Below are 21,126 nucleotides of genomic sequence, written 5' to 3'. Positions count from 1 at the left end.
GTTATTTATTCAAATAGTCTAATTGAATTGGTAAATAGAAAACATATTTAAGATAATATTCGTTAATAATTATAAATAAAATTATATTCTTAGCGAAAAGTTTTTATGTGTTATACGACTAAAACTACTATTATTAAATAAAATATCGTATTAGTAAAAATACCATTACGATACATTATTTCATTATTTATAATATCATTAATAACTATATTTCAATAATTCAAATAGTTTAACAAAAAAAGTACAAAATGAAAGATTTGTTCTATCTTGTTTTATGAATGTCTTAATTAAAAATAAATTTCACTTTTAAAATTATTTAAAATATAATTATAAATTATAATAATTATAAATCAATTAAATGTTTCTAATTGAGAACAATTTATTATCACTGTTTATTTTGCTATTAATTGATGTATAAATTATAAAATTTTTATTTTGTAACACATGCTAAGGTTATTTTATGTTACAGTGATTTTAATTTAAACCAATACCACACACGCACATCTGTATGTGTAGATAGGTACCTCTCTGTGCTGATATGGGTTTCATTAAAGCGACACTCACTGTACAACTGTGGAGCTAACCAGAAGTTGAAGTTATTCTCTTGTTCATAACCTATCGAAAGTAGAATATAATTCTTTTTTCGTTTTAGAAATATTAAAATAAGACATGCAACATCAAAATAAAAGTTTGAATCATTTATAATGATGGCTGTACCACCTTCTTTTGGACTTAGTGATATTGTACATTTGAACGTTGGTGGAACAAGGTACAAACAAAAGCGTTTACTTACTTTCAGGCATAGTATGATAAATATATAATCTTTTTTAATTGTTAATCGACAACTAAATGCTATTATGAAATTTAAAAAGTGATAATTTTTAAGCTATTTTTGTAACTATCTGAAATTATTCATTATCTAGGTTTTCAACATCAAAGCAGACGCTAACATGGATTCCAGATTCATTTTTTACAGCTTTATTAAGTAACAGAATTGCCAGTCACAGAGATGAAATTGGTGCATTATTTATAGATAGAGATCCAAAATTATTTTCTATTATATTAAATTATCTTCGTACAAAGGATATTGATTTAAAGAATGTAGATCTTCGAACATTGAGACACGAAGCTGAATATTATGGTATTACTCCATTGGTTAAGAGATTAATGCTATGCGAAGATTTAACTCAATCTTCATGTGGAGATGTTTTGTTTTATGGTTATTTACCACCACCAAGTAAGATTAATCAATCTTCTTTAATTAAGAAAAATATATATAAATTGCAATTGTACTTAGATTTTATATATTATAATTGGAAAGGTATACCATTGCAAGAACCTACCACTGTTGCATCAAATGTAGGAGATGTGTCTGTTCATGGCAGAAGTCCTGCCAATAATACAAATTCCAGAGCAGATGTACCATCTACCTCCCAAATTACAACTCCTGGAACTTCTAATAGCCACAATAATAATGGTACAAAACATATATTTATTAATTTTATTTATTTACTAATTACTGCAAACATCTAATACACATTTACTTTAGGACAACAAAACCATAAAGGAGTACTTAATAGTCATATGCGAAATTCTTCATTAGATTATAGAATCCAACAAAAAGGCTTACCACATTCACGTACATCATCTCTAGATTTAAGACATGTTAGGAATAATTCAGCAGATTTAAATAAATTGTATAAAAATGATATAAATTTAGTATTTGGGCCTCAACAAGGTAAACATATAATTATTTTATTTATGATTCTAGTAAAAAAAATAGTATTAAAACATATTTTTTCATATAGTTTCATCATGGGTTGATCCCTTAAGAGTTCAGATCATAAAAGCACATCATAATTGGATTGTAATTGCTTATGCTCATTTTATAACATGTTATCGACTTAAAGACTCATCTGGTTGGCAACATGCATTTACTAGTCCTCACATTGAATCAGTAATTGAAAGAGTGGCAATAACATCAAAATTAAGTACTAGTGGCGATGTTAAAATGGTTGCAATTTCTTATGGGAATCAGGTCAGGTTATGGAGTATTTCAGCAAATGGAATGAAGAATATTGGTACATTTAATCTAAATGTTCGTGTGGAATATTTATTTTTTATTGGGAGCCAGTTAGTTGCTCTATCTCCTACTGACAAAATCGGTGTATGGCATGCTATGACACATCATTGGCAAATACAAGATGTAGTACCTATTTTGTCATTTGACACAGCTGGTTCGTTTCTTCTATTAGGTTGCAACAATGGATCTATTTATTATATCGGTAATAAAAAATTATAATACTTTTAAAATAAAATAGATTTTATAATTATGACTGAATACACAATTAATTTTCAGACATGGAAAAGTTTCCTTTAAGAATGAAGGACAATGACTTACTTGTAACTGAATTATACCGCGATCCAAACTATGATCCCATTACCGCCATATCTGTATATTTAACACCAAAAACATGTAAGTTTTAATATTCATTTTTCATATTGCAATATTATGGTAAATAGTTAAATATAAAAGTTGTAGGTAAATGATAATTAATTTATGGTTCATAACATTGAATATTACAGTATCTCTATTCCAGAAATATCTTTTCCAGTGACGTATAAATAAGTGGACTAAAATTTAATTATTAAATCTGCTTGTGTATTGAGGAATGTAATAACAAACGTCACTTTCATAATATATATTTTTTACATTCTTTAATGATTGTACGACTTTTTTTATTATTTATATATCATTAATTAATTCTAATCACAAATTTCATTATGTATTTGTTCTTTGTAATAGAAAGTCTAATTTTTTTTTACTTACATCAATAAGTGTCATATTTATTCAAGTACAAGTATTGTATTTTTTACTATAAAGTTCAATGCTGTATTTAAATATTAATAAGAGTTTATTATTACATTCTTTGCTTCATGATTTCGTACAACTGGATAAATAGCACAAGGCAAGTATGGGTCGATATGACAATGTTCTACAATATTTTCACATTCAAGTCATAGTTCAAATTGACATATACATATTTCTCTACATTTTATATTGCATTGAACAGAACACATTACTTTGAGTACTAGTATTCATACCCTTCCTCTCCAGATATAGTATATCATTTTGTATCAAATCAGTGCACAAGTTCATATTCATATATTGCTTTTAATAGCACCTTTAATTAAAATCCTTTATGCATATATTTACATACATCAAAGAAATAGCTTTTATTTATATTACTTTAAATTAGAACATACAAAAAAATAATAATATATATCCAATCAACTACTGTCAAAAATACATTTAAAGCACTAATAATTATTTTTGTCTTAGACTACACACCCCGCTATCCTTATGCATCCAGTTGTACTTATTAACACTTTTATCTTTTTTTTTTTTACTTTATTACGTATGTCAAGTGACGTAGTATATTTATAGCAGCATCTGAGAGGGGAAGGAAAGGGAATAAACAACATATACCTCTGCTTGCATAGTTATCCTTTGTTTTAAACAATTCCAAATGCATATCAATATTATTTTATTTATTACATACATCATAATTATAATTTCGTTGTATGCATTGTAAATATTTGTATACTTACCGTTTTTTCTAGTATATATACATACAATTTTATTAAAACATAAATAATATACACTTTCTCTTAGTTAAAAAACATTCGAAATGACTGTCTATGAACATTTATTCTTTCTTAATCGTCATATTATAACGCATGTAATATGTACATAGGTCAATTATTAACGAAAATGAACATATTAATTAACGAATATAACGAATATATTATAAATGTATCTTCTTTCATTACTACAGTTTTCAATATATGTAATGTCGATATCATGTTATTTACATTTTATATTAAGACATGTAGTTACGTTAAAAATTTTAATATTTTAAAGAGAAATAGCGTAGAATAGTGTAGAATACTGTAATTTTATAATTTTTTTATGCAGCCGTCTGTGGTAATTGGATTGAAATTGCATATGGTACAAAATCTGGCAGTGTTCGAGTTATTGTCCAACATCCTGAAACTGTAGGACATGGCCCACAACTGTTTCAAACATTTACTGTACATCAAAGTAGTGTAACGAAAGTATGTATCGTATTTACTTCTATTAAAATGAATTTATAAATTGTCTACATATGTAATAAATTATATTGTAGGTAACATTGTCAGAAAAATATTTAGTATCCGTTTGTTCAGAATATAACCATGTTAGAAGTTGGGCGGTAACAAGGTTCCGAGGAATGATTTCCACTCAACCTGGTTCAACACCAGAAGCTAGTTTTAAAATTGTATCTTTAGAAGCAATTGAATCTTGCATTAGTTATAATGCTGGAAATGACTTTGGTATGTTATTATATGAAAAATTATTGTGATGTTATTAATAAGCAAAAGTTAATTACTTCACCTCAAAACTTAGGACCATTTGGTGAACAAGATGATGAACAAGTCTTTGTTCAAAAAGTTGTACCTGAGACAGATCAATTGTTTGTACGCTTAGCATCAAATGGAAAGAGAGTCTGTGTAATCAAATCAGTGGATGGTAGTATTATAAGCTCTTTTTATGTGCATGAATGTGAAGGATCCAGCCGTATGGGTTCAAGACCCAGGCGTTTTATATTCACTGGTCATTCCAATGGTACCATTCAAATGTGGGACCTTACAACAGCTTTAGAACCATCTTTCTCTTCTACTCAAAGTAATATCCTTATTTTTTTTTTTTTTTTTTTTAATGAATATAATAATATCAATTATAATACCAAACATGTTAATTGTAGATGTCTCTGGTGGCCCCACGCCAGAAGAACTTTGGAAATTATTAGATCAATGTGATTTAAGTAACAGCCATTCCTCAACGCCATGTATTAGTCCATGTCCATCACTTATATCTACAGGCCCAAGTATAAAAACTAGCAATGTACTATTTCTTAATCAATCACAAAGTACTGATGCAACACCTGGACCTAGTCAAGTATGAAGGTAATACAGAAAAATGTATTTTATAGAAACATTAAGAACTGATTTTTTATATTTAGAAATGATTTTCTTTATTTCGAATCATTAACAAAAGAATATTTACAGTTATAGTTCCTAATATAACAACTTTAATAGTTATAAATAAATATATTAGTTAAAATAAGGAACAATAATATGCATTTTCTTTGCATCACTTGAAATTTTACATTACATATTGTTCTTCAATAAATGATCTAATATTATACAAGATACAATTTATAATTTTGTTCTAAAGTAATTTAAGGGTTTTACCATTATATATTCTATGTTACTATGTTATAAAAAGAATGAATTCATTCATGTTATAAATTCAGTTCTTTAAATATATTCAAAGTATATCAAATATCAAATTTTATCAACAATAAATTATGATTAAAATGTATGCATCAAAATGTACAAGATCAAATACACATCTGTTTTTGATCACATTTATGACATACACATGAGTTCTAAAATGGTTTTTCCGAATAAAAGAATGTTATCTGAATATATAAACTTTTATATATTTCCTTGCATTTCTTTACTATATAAATACTTATACACATTTATGGCAAATGTTGTAATACTGTTATCTGTTATTTCTGTGATTTAAATAAACAGTAAATGTATGTATTGCTAGTTCTTATATTAATGTAAATATGTTTCTGTATATGTAAGTAGAAAACAGTTAAGTAAATTTAAAATAAAAACTTTCACACTTGTACATTATATCAGAAAACATTTCCAAAAAGATATATTTTTATGGAAATAACAATTTTTTTATCAGTTCAAAATAACACACTGTTTATTGTAACAATGTCATATCTTTTTAACTATACAATATTTTATTAACATCTTTATTTTAAGAACTTTGTCTAAAGTTCTATTGGCATTCATGATTATAACTATGTAAATTGAATTAAATTTGAGGCACTACGGTGATTTTATATTAGTTCTATATTGCATGATTAAGTTGCCTATGGTAACTTTTTTGCATAATAATTACATTATACAAAACATGTTCACAAAAATTAGAACTAAAGAATCTTGTATTACACGAATTTGATTAGCTTCTAACTTATAAAAGTACGTCTGTGTTTGATAAAATTGCACTTATATGTAATTATATCTATTATGTAATTTGCAAAACAGTCTCGTCAACTTGTATGAGATACATTTTGTTAAGTAACAAATACTTCTTAAAAAATATCATGCAATATAAATTCTTAAAACGATATCAGTTCAAGTTAGACTAGTTTTTTTATAAAAAATTTACATAACATTAGTGACATTGTTGCAAATAAATCACACTCATATAAAATTTTTATGCCAAAATAAATTATTATAAAATAATCTTGGATTTGTCATTGGTGTCAATAAAAAGCACCAGGCTACTAATCCAATTACAAACAAAGAAAACAATCCAGCTCTTTTTAAAGGATCTTTAACTGCAACAACTTCAGAAAGATCAGGACATCCCATATGATTACAAAAAGAATGTGCCGTAAACGGCGCTGCTAAATGTCCTATAAAGTTATAAATTGTATTTAAATAGAAAGACATATAAAATTAAATAAAAAATAGTTGGTCAAAATACTACACCTGTTTTAGCAAAAAGAAAGGCAGCATATGCACCAAACAGTGTCGTAAACGCAAATTGGAAACCTACATCAAAAATATATTATGACAAATTTAATACTATACTTGAGTTAAATTGAAATTAAACAAAAGTACTTACAAGATATAAAAAGGGCATGTTTCAGATTCATGCCTGCTTTCACCCTGTCTACTACATGATGAAAATGAGCGACACCAAAAAATAAAGGACATACAAATATGGCAGTAGTTGGTGTAAAACATTGCAAAAGCAATGGTAACATACATGCTCTAAATGTCCATTCTTCAGCTAAAGGAGCAACTACTAGATTTCTCCACCATATTATTGTTCGTACACTCCCAAGCCAATACATAGGCTCTAAAATCATTAAATATATATTTATAAAGTAATCTTTCATAATTATCGAGTTATTTGATTTAAATATTTAGGCTCTTATATAATCATTCCAAGATACTAACCAGTATATAGTCTCCAAAGTCCATTGAAACCTTGTACACATATTGGCCCTAGAAATAGTATCATTGTTAATAATAATGGTATCACAATTGCTTGAATTAAACCAGGCCATCGTAGACCCAATAACTCCCAAATTGTTGCCTAAAAGTTGTAAATTACAATATGGACTTTACTATATAATTAATTATATCATTGTATGTAATTACCTTTTGAAATACTTTTTCATTGATTCCAAAATATAATAAAGCAGGAGATATAAGGGACATAATAAAAACGCTAAAAAATCTTTTTTTTATTACAGTAGGATGTTCCCTGCAATAAAAAAAGTTTCACTAGTGTTTTATTGATTTTGCGCTTTTTCTTAAAGTATTACTTTTTAATTAGAACTTTCGACTAACAGTAAATTCTCCGAAAAGAATTAGGATTTTAATGTCAAACGAAACTATAATAAAATTTCCAATGTTTGAAAAATATATAGTTAAACATTTAAAATCAATATTATTGGCAGTAAATAGTTATCGATATAGTGATTTGACACAGTCGATTTGAAATGACGCGCCAATTATAGAAGAAATCGAAAGAAAAAGTTGGCCAATAGAGGCGCTGTAGATTCGATTCTTGTCCAGAAAAGCGACTGCGTGAATGAGAGAATCAAAGAGTAGACATATTCATGTTCTCGGCCGACGTGAATACAGTTACACTTTGTTCGTGGTTTCCTGTGGTTCACTGCTAAAGGACCGATAGAGAGAGCATACACGGTTCAACAAAATGGACATTTAAAGATTAACGTTTATCCGGTTGTTAATCGGCATACATACCTACTGTACGGAGAATTCCATACATAGAGACTCGCGACATACATCACCGATAAAACGAAACATGATAGAATTGCGGTTATGCAGGATAAATCGGTATTTCGGCCCATGGTCTCCATAACTCCATACTGATGTTGGTTGCTTGTGTCGCGATCCATTGCAGAAGAGGGAATCGGTAAGGGGCAGAAGGCAAGAGAGAAGGATTGCTTTGGTAGGAGGGAGGTCGACGAGGAAAGAGGGGAGAACAGAAATTCATCCGATTGGCGGTCTGGCACCAGTCGGCAGTCCTACCGTCAATGAGAAGATGGCCGCTGGGCTCGGTGGAAGTGTCGCCATTGTTTAGTGTTTAGTTGTTTTACCGTTTCTCGCATAATTTTCCGGGAAGCACGATAAAAATGCCAAGTGCGTCGTTCACATCATCGCGCAATTACGTGCGAAGATCCCGAAGAAAAGGTGCAAACAGAATTCCTCTGCCTTCGAGAACCACCTCGGGTAAGAGAACTCTGCATCCGGAGCTCGGTTCACTGCTCACCTGTCTCAACGAAAGACTTCTTTGCCTTCACCTACTTCGATATTCCCTGGTTAATCATCCAAACGATTCTGCAAGCTACGAATTCAAACTTCAATCCTTCTCATCAATTCTATTCCCACTTTAGACATTAGAACGAACGACAACTCCGTCAAACCCACTGCCCACACGTCTTCTCACACGATTTTCTCAGGCTCGGGATGGCCGAAAAACGTAGAACCGATACCTCATTGACGTTTATCCAAAATCAACATACGCTCGCCAGTTTTATCACCACCCTTCTTTTTACTAACATCGATCATGATATCGCGTACTTCACGATCGTCAATTTTTACTCTGGAATGTCGGCTCAAAGTCTATTCCTCTCACCCCACTCCCCTTTTTTTTATAATTCTCATTTATTAAACGTTCAGCTGTACAAAACTTACAACCGATACTTCTGTGATTTCGATAATCTCTCTGTAATATCAAGGCATAAGGTCAGGCATCTTTCAATCTGATATTATACTAACCATAGATTTTCTGTTAAATTAGTATAATGTTCTACTTTCCCAAACCACATTGTGTACTCCTAATACATAATTGCAAATGTTGCTATTGTTTTCTGAATATAATAATAATAATACTTCTGTCCTAAAATATGGTTGATTAATTAGTTATATATAGTGCCAATAGGCAAGGACTATATATAGTAAATAATAAATAAAATTAGTTACATGTATACATTGAACATAGGAAAGACTTGATATATGTTCCAAGATTTACAATAATGTCTTTCATAAATTGTTTCTGACTTCATCTCCTACATATCATTCTTTAAATTTATGCTTTGTAATCAATCTTGTCAATTAAATAGTAATTCATATATTAGTGTCACTCTATGTTTCTAATAATTGATTATGATTTTAATATAAATTTGTCAATGTGTATGCATGTCAAAACATGTTTAAATCAATTATGATTAAAAGACTCAAAATAAATATGCATCCATAAAGCAGAACAAATTAATATGACTGTGATTATTATTTGTGTAATATAAAATATGCAGTTATTCTTTCATTTATTTTAAATTAATTATAAATTTGATAAATACTTGGTATTTAATATATGTATTAAAATATTAAATATAACAATATTAGTAGTTGTAACATTGTTGGTTTCCAGCCGAGCCATGCGACTTGCCATGTTCAGCATCAAATCAGATACCTCCTGGGGGTGGAGTTGGTGGTGGAGGGGGAGGAGGAGGAGGTGGAGGTGGGGGTGGAAGTGGTGGAAGAGGATCGTCACCCAGTGTCTCTGGTGTTGCAGCACCATCACCTTCCCCGTCACACTCTCACTCATCTCCATATGATCTAAGACGTAAAAGTCCACCACATCCAGATCCTGCTCCTGGTACCAGTTCTGCCCTACCTCCTTCAGGTGGCAGTAGTATAGGAGCCACTCTTGGTTCTTCCTCTCTACCAGCAAGAAAACGACCTAGGCGGACTTGTTCATTATCCACAGATGGTATGTTTTCTAATAATTAAATGTCATCTTAGATGTTACTTTAATGAAAGAATCTTTTAAAATCTTTCATTATTTTACAGGTACAAATACAAATACTGCAGCACATTATCTTCAGTATGAGTTACCGGATGAAGTGCTGCTTACTATATTTAATTATCTAATGGAACAAGATCTATGTAGAGTTTCCCAGGTTTGCAAACGTTTTCAAACAATTGCAAATGACACTGAACTGTGGAAGTCTCTTTACCAGCAAGTCTATGAATATGATTTACCACTATTTAATCCTGCACCTTGTAAATTTGAATTTGTTTCCCCGGATGAATCAGACTATCCAAATCCATGGAAAGAAAGCTTTAGACAACTATATAGAGGAGTACATGTTAGGCCAGGATTTCAGGATTTGAAGTTTAAAGGTCGGAATTTGCCATACTTTAATACAGTTCAGGGAGCATTAGATTATGTAGATGAATATAGAAGCAATAGTGGCCCATCGTCAAATAATAGCACAACTACAAGTGGTCAAGGGAATTGTTGTGGAAACAATTCCCAGGTAACAGAAGAAGCACCCCAACATCTAGTTTTCTTACATGCTGGAATATATAGAGGCGAATTTCTTGTAATCGACAGCGACGTTGCATTAATCGGAGCAGCACCTGGAAATGTGGCAGAATCTGTTATATTAGAACGAGAAAGTGAATCTACAGTTATGTTTGTAGAAGGAGCAAAACGAGCTTATGCCGGTCACCTCACATTAAAGTTTACTCCAGACGTTACTAGCACAGTGCCGCATCATAAACATTATTGTTTAGAAGTTGGTGAAAATTGCAGTCCCACGGTTGATCATTGTATTATTAGGAGTTCGAGTGTTGGTAAGTAACACGTCTAGATTGTAAAATAATTTTTTTATTGAATTCTAGATTTATTTATTTTTAAATTTACTATTGGTCCTCCGATGTTTTAGTTGGAGCAGCTGTTTGCGTGTCTGGGGTAGGGGCGAATCCTGTAGTGAAAAATTGTGACATATCGGATTGTGAAAATGTTGGACTCTATGTCACTGATTATGCACAAGGAACTTACGAGGACAATGAAATTTCCAGAAATGCATTAGCAGGAATCTGGGTGAAGAATTATGCAAATCCAATCATGCGAAGAAATCATATTCATCACGGAAGGGATGTCGGAATCTTTACGTTTGATAATGGTCTCGGGTATTTCGAGGCTAACGATATCCATAATAATCGAATAGCAGGTTTTGAAGTAAAAGCTGGTGCTAACCCTACGGTTGTGCATTGTGAAATACACCATGGTCAGACAGGTGGAATTTATGTTCATGAGAATGGTTTAGGGCAATTTATCGATAACAAAATTCACTCAAATAATTTCGCCGGTGTTTGGATTACCTCCAATTCGAATCCCACTATTCGTAGAAATGAAATTTATAATGGTCATCAAGGGGGAGTATATATATTTGGAGAAGGAAGAGGCTTGATCGAACACAATAATATATATGGTAACGCGCTAGCGGGTATACAAATCAGAACGAATTCGGATCCTATTGTTAGACATAATAAAATACATCATGGTCAACATGGTGGTATATACGTGCATGAAAAGGGACAAGGATTAATCGAAGAGAATGAAGTATATGCAAATACATTAGCAGGTGTTTGGATAACTACAGGATCGACACCGGTATTAAGAAGAAATCGTATTCATAGCGGAAAACAAGTTGGAGTTTATTTTTATGATAATGGACATGGAAAACTAGAAGACAATGATATTTTCAATCATTTGTATTCAGGAGTACAAATAAGGTAAGATATTGTATCAAGAAATAAATATTATGTTTTCTTATTTCTCTTTATTAATTGTCTTGTAATTAGAACTGGAAGTAATCCAGTAATACGCGGGAATAAAATATGGGGTGGACAAAATGGTGGCGTTCTTGTGTATAATAGCGGATTAGGTTTACTCGAACAAAATGAAATTTTTGATAATGCAATGGCCGGAGTTTGGATTAAAACAGATAGTAATCCTACGTTAAAAAGAAACAAAATATTCGATGGGCGAGATGGTGGAATTTGTATATTTAATGGTGGCAAAGGTAAATTTTATATTTATTTTTAATTTTAGTAAATTTCTCTAATTAAAATAATCATGTATTTCATTTTGTGACGCAGGTGTCCTCGAAGAAAATGATATATTTCGTAACGCTCAAGCAGGAGTGCTTATTTCCACACAATCCCATCCTGTCTTAAGGAGAAACCGAATTTTCGATGGATTGGCAGCCGGTGTCGAAATAACGAACAATGCAACTGCTACGTTGGAATTTAATCAAATTTTCAATAACAGATTCGGTGGTCTATGTTTAGCGAGTGGAGTACAACCAACAACTAGAGGTTAACATATTTCTCTTTACATGTATAGTATTAAATCATATGAAAAGAATAGATGGTCATTGATTTTTATTTTTGCAGGCAATAAAATATTTAATAATCAAGATGCAGTTGAAAAAGCGGTCGGAAACGGCCAATGTTTATACAAAATTTCGTCATATACCTCTTTCCCTATGCATGATTTCTATCGTTGCCAAACATGCAATACAACAGATCGTAATGCAATTTGTGTAAACTGCATAAAAACCTGTCATGCTGGGCACGACGTAGAATTCATTAGACATGACCGGTAAGTATCATTGATAATATTAATATCCACCAAAAGAAATTTATAATGTTAAATATGTTGCAGTACCATAAAGTTTTTGCATATAACAGATTGGTAATTGACTTATGTTTTCAGATTCTTCTGTGACTGTGGTGCTGGAACATTGAGTAATCAATGTCAACTTCAGGGTGAACCTACACAAGATACAGACACGTTATACGATAGTGCGGCACCAATGGAATCACATACACTTATGGTCAACTAGGAACTAACATAAACTAAATAAAACAATCAACACTGAGTCTGTAAGTCCCATGCATTGCAAACAAGGAGTAGTTTGTTGCAGAGTTCTTTATTATGACACTTGTTCCTTCGCGTCCCTCATTGTGATTGTTATTTTGTAAAGCTACCGTTATTGTTAACGTATTCCAATTAATGATAATTTCATTATCATCATTATTATTATTATTGTCATTGTCATTGTCGTTATTCGCTTCATTTTCGCCATCATCGCGGTGATTAAAATTACTACATCCATTTTCATTATTTTGTAATATTATATTCGTGAGTATATAAGTGAAAGTTCGTTGGACCATACTGTTATCATTATTGTCATCGTCTTTATTATGGAAAGTATATTTTTTATTACAGAATTAGTACTCTTCGTTCCGATGTATATCTTAATATAAACAGATATACGTTAATTGATATTTATATTCGATCAGATATAGAGGAACAACTTTATCTGATGCAACACAAGTTTTATTTGGAGGAAGGAAGACTGTTAGGAACTGATTTCTTCTCTTTTACTTTTTTCATTGCTCTTTGTTAAAAGCAATTTCACAAGATAAAAATAATATTTCTTGTGATTATGTAATAAAGAACTCCGCAACGAAAAAGAAAAAAGACGTCAAATAATCAAGAAAAATAAGTGACGATGAATTTCTTATGTAAGCAAATCTATTAATTAGATAACATGAAATTTATTTAAACGTGTAACAAAAAAAAAGTACTGTGGTTAAACGTTAATCAACCGAAGATATGCTACAAACTTTTGATGTGACTTTCCATTAAGTTTCTTTAATTCTTAACTTCGTATATAAAGCAAAGAAAGTGCAGTGGATTTGTGTAAAAAGATGGAATTAAGAAAAAACGTATGTGTATACGCCGTTAGGAAAAAGACACGTGACAATCGTGACGATATTTAAAGAAAACTGTTTAAACAATGAAAAAGTTCGTGCAATGCAACAGCATTGATAAAAAGGAATAATTCTCTAAGCTTACGATAAAACACAGTGTCGCGGATGTAAATTGTGTATAATCGTATCGTTAATAAACGCGAATAGACAGTAGCATTAAACAAATGATTTGCTACTTGAACAAAAACACTTTGAGCTCGTATAAGTTGTGAGGAAGGCCCACTACAAGATTTCTCATTCACGATTGAACGAAACTTAACACACTAGTGCATTAAAACAGAGGAAAGGACGAAGAAGTGCATATTGTGTATTCATAATGATGGAATTGTTGGTCATGCTGAATGAAGTCAGCTAGCTTGAAGATAAAAATTGGAAGAACAATTAGAAGCAGTTACAATAATTAAATGATAGGGCAAGTGCGGCTTTGATAAATCTGTGGTACAAATTTTGAAGCACGGCAGGCTAGTGCAAGCAGAGTGAAGATCAATGATGACATACTGAAACAGATGTCTAAAAAATGTGATATGTAAAATTCACAACTGGAATAATCAAAATGAAACTGAAAGACCTGTACAATTCTAAGAATCTTTTTTGCAATGTAAGTGTACCTCATAATACACATATACAGTTCTTCAATTCTACTATCCATATTGTGAATAGTGATGGCTCTAAATTGCCCGATGGGAAAAGTGCATAATAAAACGATACTATATTTAAAAAGTAAATTTAAAAGAAATTTACGTAATGTGCATTGATGTATACCAGTGAAAAAAAAGGAAAGGAAAAGTTTACGGAGAAAAGTAAAGAAAAGCGATATACTGTCCAAGGAACAGTTTTAAAAAAAAAGTAATCTCGAATTTTTAAAGTAATCCAATTTTTTTAATATTATGTTAGCTGTAAAATCTAATCATATTATTATAATTGTATTTCAAGAGCTATTGGCTCTTGTATGAAGGAAATGAACAAAAAGCGCCTATTAGCGATAATTTTAGACGCAACCACATCCATTTATTCAAATGATACTATATTAAAATAAGTAGGCAAAATATTCGAAACCATTGTGGTAAAATTTTGTTGCGGAAACAAAATTTTACAAGTCAATCTTACGTAGTACTTTTGTATATCATTTGGTAGAAAATGCATAATGGTACATGAGAATTGCCTTTGAACTTACTGACCTAAGGTCTGTAGTATTATACACCTCAGTGTCATACTATACATAGTATAACTATATATAATATCTAACATGATATGTTCACTGAAAATATTAAGGGCGTATGTCAAAGGCATTTTTCATATGTGCACATTAGAACGCAAACTTTTTACGGTTTTTTTTCTTTTTTTCTTTTTGAGTGATAGTCTTTACGCTCAGTTGTTTTGTTTAAAAAAAACATTTATTTGGAAGATATGAATTCTTTTTGTAATGATATTTGAAACTTGGAGAGGAACTACAGAAAAAAGAAAATTTCCTTACAAAACAAAGACAAAGAATACAAAAGAAAAAAAGTAAAAAATCTATAACACTTGAACACCATCAAACGGAAATCGAAATTTTCTTGTACGCTCTCTATGCTGTAATATATTTATCAAAATTTATTTGTCGATTGTTTTTTAGTACTATCTCGTGTATTATTTACGAAATGTTAAATATGTGTTTATGTATTTACGAGAAATGAATATTGGATTATAAAAGTAGAACTGGCGACCTCTTTATGTATGTGCCCTTTTTGTGCGTTTCATAACACTGACTCTCATGGATATTATTATTATTGTTTGATTATTCAAGGGGGAACGAGCGTTTTTCTGTGATTTCTCTATCCTCTCACAGTTTCAAAGTACGTTGATTTATAATATTCTTATTCTGAACATTGATTTGCGCAGCAGCCGTTTGGAACGCGTTTTTGAATGTGCAACGAACTATTTTACTTTCCTAAATGCTAATCTTATGGAATGATTTTATGGCTTCCATACCGGCTATTTTTGGAATCTCACAGGCACGTCCAAAGTTACACGAGAGATTATATCTATAAAGAAAAATTAAAAAAAGAGAGGGAAAGAAACGAATATTACACAATGTCTTTGTACAAATATGAAACTTCCAAAACAAAGGGGGAAAATACAAAAAGAGCGAAAAAGAATCATCGAACGATTCACTGCTCGGCTGCAGCACGATTCAAATGTTTCTTCTGTTTCTTGTTGTTGGATGTTTAGAATATAAGATTTGAGATCAGCAATAGAAATCTGTTATGTTTAAATGTTTTGTTCCATAATATAAAAACAGGCGGTCTTCACTGGATATAAAAAGAAAGAGAGAAAAATCCAAAAGAGGAATTTATTTATTCCGTTGTCTGAGAATATCATTGAAGTACTGTAAAACTTTGGTATTAAAAAAGGGATAAAAGAGGGGAAAGGAAAAAAGAGTAATGAAATTTAACGTTGAATGTGTACACATATATGCATTCGGTAAAGCATTTAGAGCTTTAAAAAAAATTGGAACGCATACAAAATTCTACCTATGAATATTCATAAAAAGAGAATCTGCGATAGTTTCATTTTATTACTTTTTAGTTTCGCTCATTATTGTATATTATGCGATATGTTTGTTTGTCGAATTATTGTGAATGTAAAGTGTTTTTAACTCGTTTATTTTCTTTATTATTAAGTCGTTTTACGTTAATGCGCATTTTATTTATCAATTCTTGTTTTCCTTGTTTTTTTTATTTTGCCTCTTTTGTTCATTTTGCATTATGTCGTACTATCTCTATTTCTTTTCTCGTCGTTTCATTCCATGTGTACACTATCCACCGAAACGTTTTACTCTGATCTTTCGAATAGCAAAAAACTTGCCATTAATTACGTTAGTTGCCATAGTTCTCTCGGTTTCGTTTTTGCGGCAGGGAGAAAAGCTATATGTAGAGATATATAGATATAAATAAATGAAACTGTGCAAAGCAGAAGGGAAGAAAGAATGAAAAGAAAAGAGAACCAGAGTGGAACACGAACCCGCAAAAGCTAATGCTACAACGTATTCTGTAAATATTAATTTGCCCATTATATATATAAATATAATTATATATATATATATATATATATAAATATATAAACACCATTGATTATACTATTATAAAAAAATATATTATTACCAATTGTAATTTTTATTTTATTTTTTTTCGTATCCTTATTATGATCGATGCTGATAATTATTGTTGGCTTTTTTTGTTTTGTTGTACTTGCAGCAATATCATGTAAAAGCGCAAATGAAACCTTTCGAGGAGAATGCAAATTTTCAATAGCCTCAAACTTACGAAATCGAACAGATCCAATAATATCCCAACCGTTTTCGTATTTTATTTTTCTTTTTCCTTAGAATTTCCAATGAATCATATAAGAATGACATATTATATTACGTACAACATAAATTATATCCGTTAACTTTTTGTGCAATTTCGTTCACGGACTATGAAAAGAGGGAAGGAAATTGTTAAACTGTGTATTGTTCGTAGGTATACGATTGCGTAATGCTATGCTTGTTCACGGAAGGAAACGGTTATGATTAAGACTATACATTAGAATTGTAAGTACATAAGTGACAGAGACAGACAATTTTGCGAAACTAAAATAATCCCGAACTTTTTTGAAAATAGTTCTCACTTTTACGTAATACAAAGGAAGATTTACAGATGCCATGGCCTTAAAGAAACGTACACCTAAAAAAGCTCTTATAGTATACATACAGCGGTATCTAACAGATATATGCCCTTAGCAAATATTACGTATAATCGATACCGATATCTTACAACGGAAAGTTGTGCCGGGGTGAATTTTTCATGCAGCTCAAATATCATTCAGAGAAGTTTCGGTGAAAACACGCAGTTTTATTAACAGATGTGTATCGTTTATTGCATTAAACCTCCATCGGATCCAATGTATCTCTTCTTTTTTCGTTTCCCTATGTCAGTTATATCTTATTTCGATCAAACGCTGCGATCCTCTGTAAAAAAAAAAAACAGAATATATAATGGAATAAGAATATTTTTGAAATTTGATCTCTGTAAAAAGAACAAAGTAAGAAATACAATAGAAGTGCACGATAATTTAAACGATATTGTTAATATCATTATCGCTGTTATTCGGTACATTGAAATCGATGAAGGTTTAAGAAGCGGCAAACAGGAGATTAAGTTGCGATTTCGCGGATGAAACGCATAAGCGCAGCCTTATATTGTATTTTCATATAGTACAACACGCCGATACGTGGAAATGATAATTGATAAGTTAATCGTTTTTGTATTCTCGGGTCTACTCGTTATCGATCGCGGTCGAAATGGATCGCCGCGTTCTCGATGCATAGAGCGTTCAGTGCTTCCGAACCGAACGAACTGTATATTCCTTGATTCGATGATCACGTTCGCTGTATATCGATACATGGTAGGGCTGGTATTATAATAATAGTGTCTTATAGACGAGAGCGTCTTACGACTTGCACGATTCGTATTGAAACGACGATGAGGCTAAATCTAGGCAACAGAAAGTAATGCGCGAGAAAGAAGAGAAACGGCAAACGCCCAGAGTTGCATCGCATGCAAGTTAGGGAAGAAAGACAAACTGTCAGGATAGGAAGAAGAAAGGATTTTATAAGCGAAGAAGAAGAGAACATCTATTTTTCACGAGACGTCGATCGTGAAAATGTACAATAAGTTCAATTTGTAAATACGTCACGCGTAATTATCTTACTTAAGTATATATAATATCGTTGGAAAAAAGCGGCGAATAACAATTATTATTATTATTATTATCATTATCATTATTATTATTATTATCATTATTATTATTATTATTATATCGATATACAAGCCGTAAGACGAGGAACTTTGCTCCTTAAAGATACTTTTCTAAATAGACAAGAGAGAGGAAGAGACGCGCGTTCAAACGATTCGTTGTTTCTTAGCTAAGTAAGCTCGATTTCCACGCTTTAATGTTGCATAAGAGAAATACCGCGAAGAAAAAGTAAATGTGGCAACAATACTGGTAGAAGGGATAAGATGTTAAATGAGTATTCAATGAGACTTTTTTGTATGAACAAATAAACCAAACTAATTTTTTTCACATAATTCGCGTTTACTAGTTGTAAGATCGTCAAATGTAATACGTTGCCGCGACACACAAAATGATCAAAGGATATAGCAAAAGGAGGAAAGAAGAGGTAATTTAAGTCGATGTATCTAGAAACGACTCTATGCTGAAGATATTAATCGAAATTAAATTAAAGCGACACGATTCCGCGCGTAGTGCCAATGCATTGGAGCGGAGGAAGCAATACGACGTTATGCGTATTGTAAAAGTATTAAACGTGTGTGGATTTGTCTTGACTATTTTCCGTTTCACACGGTAAAAGATTAAAGAAAGAAAGTAAGGACCGGTGCTAAACGATGTATTTGTACGTTCAATGTACGTTCATACATGCACAGGAATGCGGAAATTCATAAGAGAAACGTCTGCACAGGAATTGAAAGAATGAATTTTGTTTTGGGATACATAAAGAAGGTATACAATGATATTATTTAATTATTAATTTGAACAAAAAGAACACAGAAAAGCATGGCCTATAGATATAGAAGAGAATCGTTCTTTCTTTTTCTTCTAGGCGAAACCGACGGACTGTATAGCATGTAGACGTAATAAATTTAGTGATCGAAATGTCGACTCGAATTCTAGAAGCGAGGAGAGAGGAAGACAGCGTACGCACGATCATTTCCTTTTCAAATATAAAAGCTCGCACCCGCACTCGATCTTTTCCTGCGTTCTATAATGTTCGCGCGGCGACAACAACTGTATTATTCAACTGTATAATAGATCCCTTAGCCCGTAAGCAGATATAAAAGATATTAATTCGATAATTGAATTCGATCGACTCTCTTGTCCAAGGCGATGCAGCCAAGGTATTTTTACCAAATCAAAAACGTCTGTGCGTTACGACGCTAAATCTATTCTTGATCTATTCTTTCTTCCAATCATTGTTTTCAATTTCTCATTGAAAGAAACGGAAGAAATGGAAACTTAAACAATAGTTTGAAATAATAAGTGTTAAAGATAAGATTTATAAAGATTAAAAAAACTTTGTAGTAAAAAGTGTCTGATTAAAAAAGAAAATCGCAAAGTAAATTGACTGTATCGCCTTGCGCACGCCTGTATCATAATGAAACGCACGAATTATCATGTGTCATATAAATATATATATATATATAAATATAAAAATTATATATATATAAATACAAATATATATAAATAACTAACAATAATGATAATAATTAAGTACCTTACACGTATAAGCAGTATCCAAGAAATCCGAACTAGTTGCACCAAGTGCCATAGTCCATAGGTCACAGTACGTTTAATATAGCGAGAGAGAGACTACTCGTAGTCGTTGCTAGGGGCAAGAGGAAAGAAAAAGCGTAATAAAAAAGGGAAAAATCGAAAAAAACACACGCATATAGAGTGAATATAAAAGAAAAAGGGAAAGGCAGATCGAACACGTGGCGTTTGACGACTGGCTAAGTCCTGTTCTTATTGCTTATTGTTAAGGTGAACGAGCGTGAAGTGGCAGCTAGCAATCAGCTAAAAACACGCGAGAGAGAAAAAAAGGAGAGTTATGTAGTCCGTGTGACCCAAGATTTCCGATGGGCCGGTTTCGCCCATCTTCTGGAGAACGTTTTAGAACATAAAGCAGACACCAATATGACAATATACTAATGAAATTAATTTCCGGTCCTGTTGCTCGGTTACTATTGTCCATTGCCTCCACCTCCTACCCCTTCGAAGGAAACTTGGAAAAACGAAAAAAAAAAAAAAATGAAAGAAAAAAGGAAACACCGAACATCCATTTACTGTACAATTTCGCCGTTTATTTTTCGACACGTTAGTACATGCGATTAGACGTGGATCCCGGCTCGCAAAATCCGTGCATTCCCCGACGAAAGAGTTGAAGGATGCGAGAGAGAGAGAGAGAGAGAGAGAGAAAGGGCGAACGAGTGCGAGAGAGGGAGCGAAAGGAAAAGAATAGACGCAATTGTAAAACACGTTACGACCGTGAATGAATCGTGAGACGAAATGCGTGTGACCGTTCTTTTTTTTTTTCTTTTTGCGAGAACATTATCAATTATCTTAAAGGAAGAAAAAGAAAATGACAAAAAAATACTGTAGTAACGTCGCAATTGTATGTTGTAAACATTACTATTTCAAATATAATGTCATTATTAACAGGAGAGAGTTTCTCACTTCCCACCACCCGTGGAGTTCCTCGAACACGGGGCGAAA

The 21,126-nt window shown here is 31.7% G+C and overlaps 3 protein-coding genes across 7 annotated transcripts; 2 read left to right on the top strand and 1 right to left on the bottom strand.

Moving 5' to 3' along the window:
• Positions 1-534: 534 nt before the first annotated feature.
• On the top strand, positions 535-6,831 carry LOC100645829 (SH3KBP1-binding protein 1). 3 transcript variants are annotated; one of them, XM_012308672.3, is made up of 12 exons: positions 535-769; positions 924-1,237; positions 1,322-1,477; positions 1,550-1,738; positions 1,809-2,285; positions 2,360-2,476; positions 2,964-2,969; positions 3,980-4,119; positions 4,191-4,377; positions 4,451-4,729; positions 4,809-5,010; positions 6,789-6,831. In XM_012308672.3, the coding sequence occupies exons 1-11, from the start codon at positions 705-707 to the stop codon at positions 5,006-5,008; spliced, it is 2,130 nt and encodes a 709-aa protein (XP_012164062.1). In that variant the 5' UTR covers positions 535-704; the 3' UTR covers positions 5,009-5,010; positions 6,789-6,831. The 3 variants fall into 3 exon arrangements, with proteins under 3 accessions (XP_012164062.1, XP_020718662.1, XP_003395601.1); XM_020863003.2 differs by lacking the exon at positions 6,789-6,831 and adding an exon at positions 5,113-5,533; XM_003395553.4 differs by lacking the exons at positions 2,964-2,969; positions 6,789-6,831 and having other exon boundaries at positions 536-769; positions 4,809-5,106.
• Positions 6,028-8,072, bottom strand: LOC100645944 (CAAX prenyl protease 2). The gene is made up of 6 exons (XM_003395554.4): positions 7,918-8,072; positions 7,306-7,411; positions 7,102-7,240; positions 6,764-7,000; positions 6,628-6,690; positions 6,028-6,551 (listed from the first exon to the last, which is right to left on the bottom strand). The coding sequence occupies exons 1-6, from the start codon at positions 8,070-8,072 to the stop codon at positions 6,337-6,339; spliced, it is 915 nt and encodes a 304-aa protein (XP_003395602.2). The 3' UTR covers positions 6,028-6,336.
• Positions 8,073-8,272: 200 nt separating this feature from the next.
• Positions 8,273-21,074, top strand: LOC100651469 (F-box only protein 11). 3 transcript variants are annotated; one of them, XR_007224057.1, is made up of 9 exons: positions 8,273-8,406; positions 9,608-9,949; positions 10,030-10,818; positions 10,911-11,763; positions 11,833-12,053; positions 12,130-12,348; positions 12,427-12,634; positions 12,749-19,356; positions 19,457-21,074. XR_007224057.1 is itself a non-coding variant. In XM_048405817.1 (9 exons), the coding sequence occupies exons 1-8, from the start codon at positions 8,310-8,312 to the stop codon at positions 12,876-12,878; spliced, it is 2,859 nt and encodes a 952-aa protein (XP_048261774.1). In that variant the 5' UTR covers positions 8,273-8,309; the 3' UTR covers positions 12,879-12,918; positions 13,265-21,074. The 3 variants fall into 3 exon arrangements, 2 of the variants coding, with proteins under 2 accessions (XP_048261774.1, XP_048261773.1); XM_048405817.1 differs by having other exon boundaries at positions 12,749-12,918; positions 13,265-21,074; XM_048405816.1 differs by having other exon boundaries at positions 12,749-21,074.
• Positions 21,075-21,126: the final 52 nt, after the last annotated feature.

The sequence above is a fragment of the Bombus terrestris genome, chromosome 5 (assembly GCF_910591885.1).
Source record: "Bombus terrestris chromosome 5, iyBomTerr1.2, whole genome shotgun sequence".
Lineage (NCBI taxonomy): Eukaryota > Metazoa > Arthropoda > Insecta > Hymenoptera > Apidae > Bombus > Bombus terrestris.
Note: the sequence above shows the minus strand (reverse complement) of the source record. Positions and strands in the feature narration are given on the sequence as shown.

Coding starts and splice junctions, on each gene's coding strand:
- LOC100645829 (XM_012308672.3), top strand. CDS start 705: ATGATGGCTGTACCACCTTCTTTTGGACTTAGTGATATTGTACATTTG. Junction 770..923: donor TTGAACGTTGGTGGAACAAG/GTACAAACAAAA, acceptor TTCATTATCTAG/GTTTTCAACATCAAAGCAGA. Junction 1,238..1,321: donor TGGTTATTTACCACCACCAA/GTAAGATTAATC, acceptor ATAATTGGAAAG/GTATACCATTGCAAGAACCT.
- LOC100645944 (XM_003395554.4), bottom strand. CDS start 8,072: ATGGATCGCGACACAAGCAACCAACATCAGTATGGAGTTATGGAGACC. Junction 7,241..7,305: donor ATGAAAAAGTATTTCAAAAG/GTAATTACATAC, acceptor TACAACTTTTAG/GCAACAATTTGGGAGTTATT. Junction 6,691..6,763: donor ACATGCCCTTTTTATATCTT/GTAAGTACTTTT, acceptor TTTTTGATGTAG/GTTTCCAATTTGCGTTTACG.
- LOC100651469 (XM_048405817.1), top strand. CDS start 8,310: ATGCCAAGTGCGTCGTTCACATCATCGCGCAATTACGTGCGAAGATCC. Junction 9,950..10,029: donor TTGTTCATTATCCACAGATG/GTATGTTTTCTA, acceptor ATTATTTTACAG/GTACAAATACAAATACTGCA. Junction 12,349..12,426: donor AGTACAACCAACAACTAGAG/GTTAACATATTT, acceptor TTATTTTTGCAG/GCAATAAAATATTTAATAAT.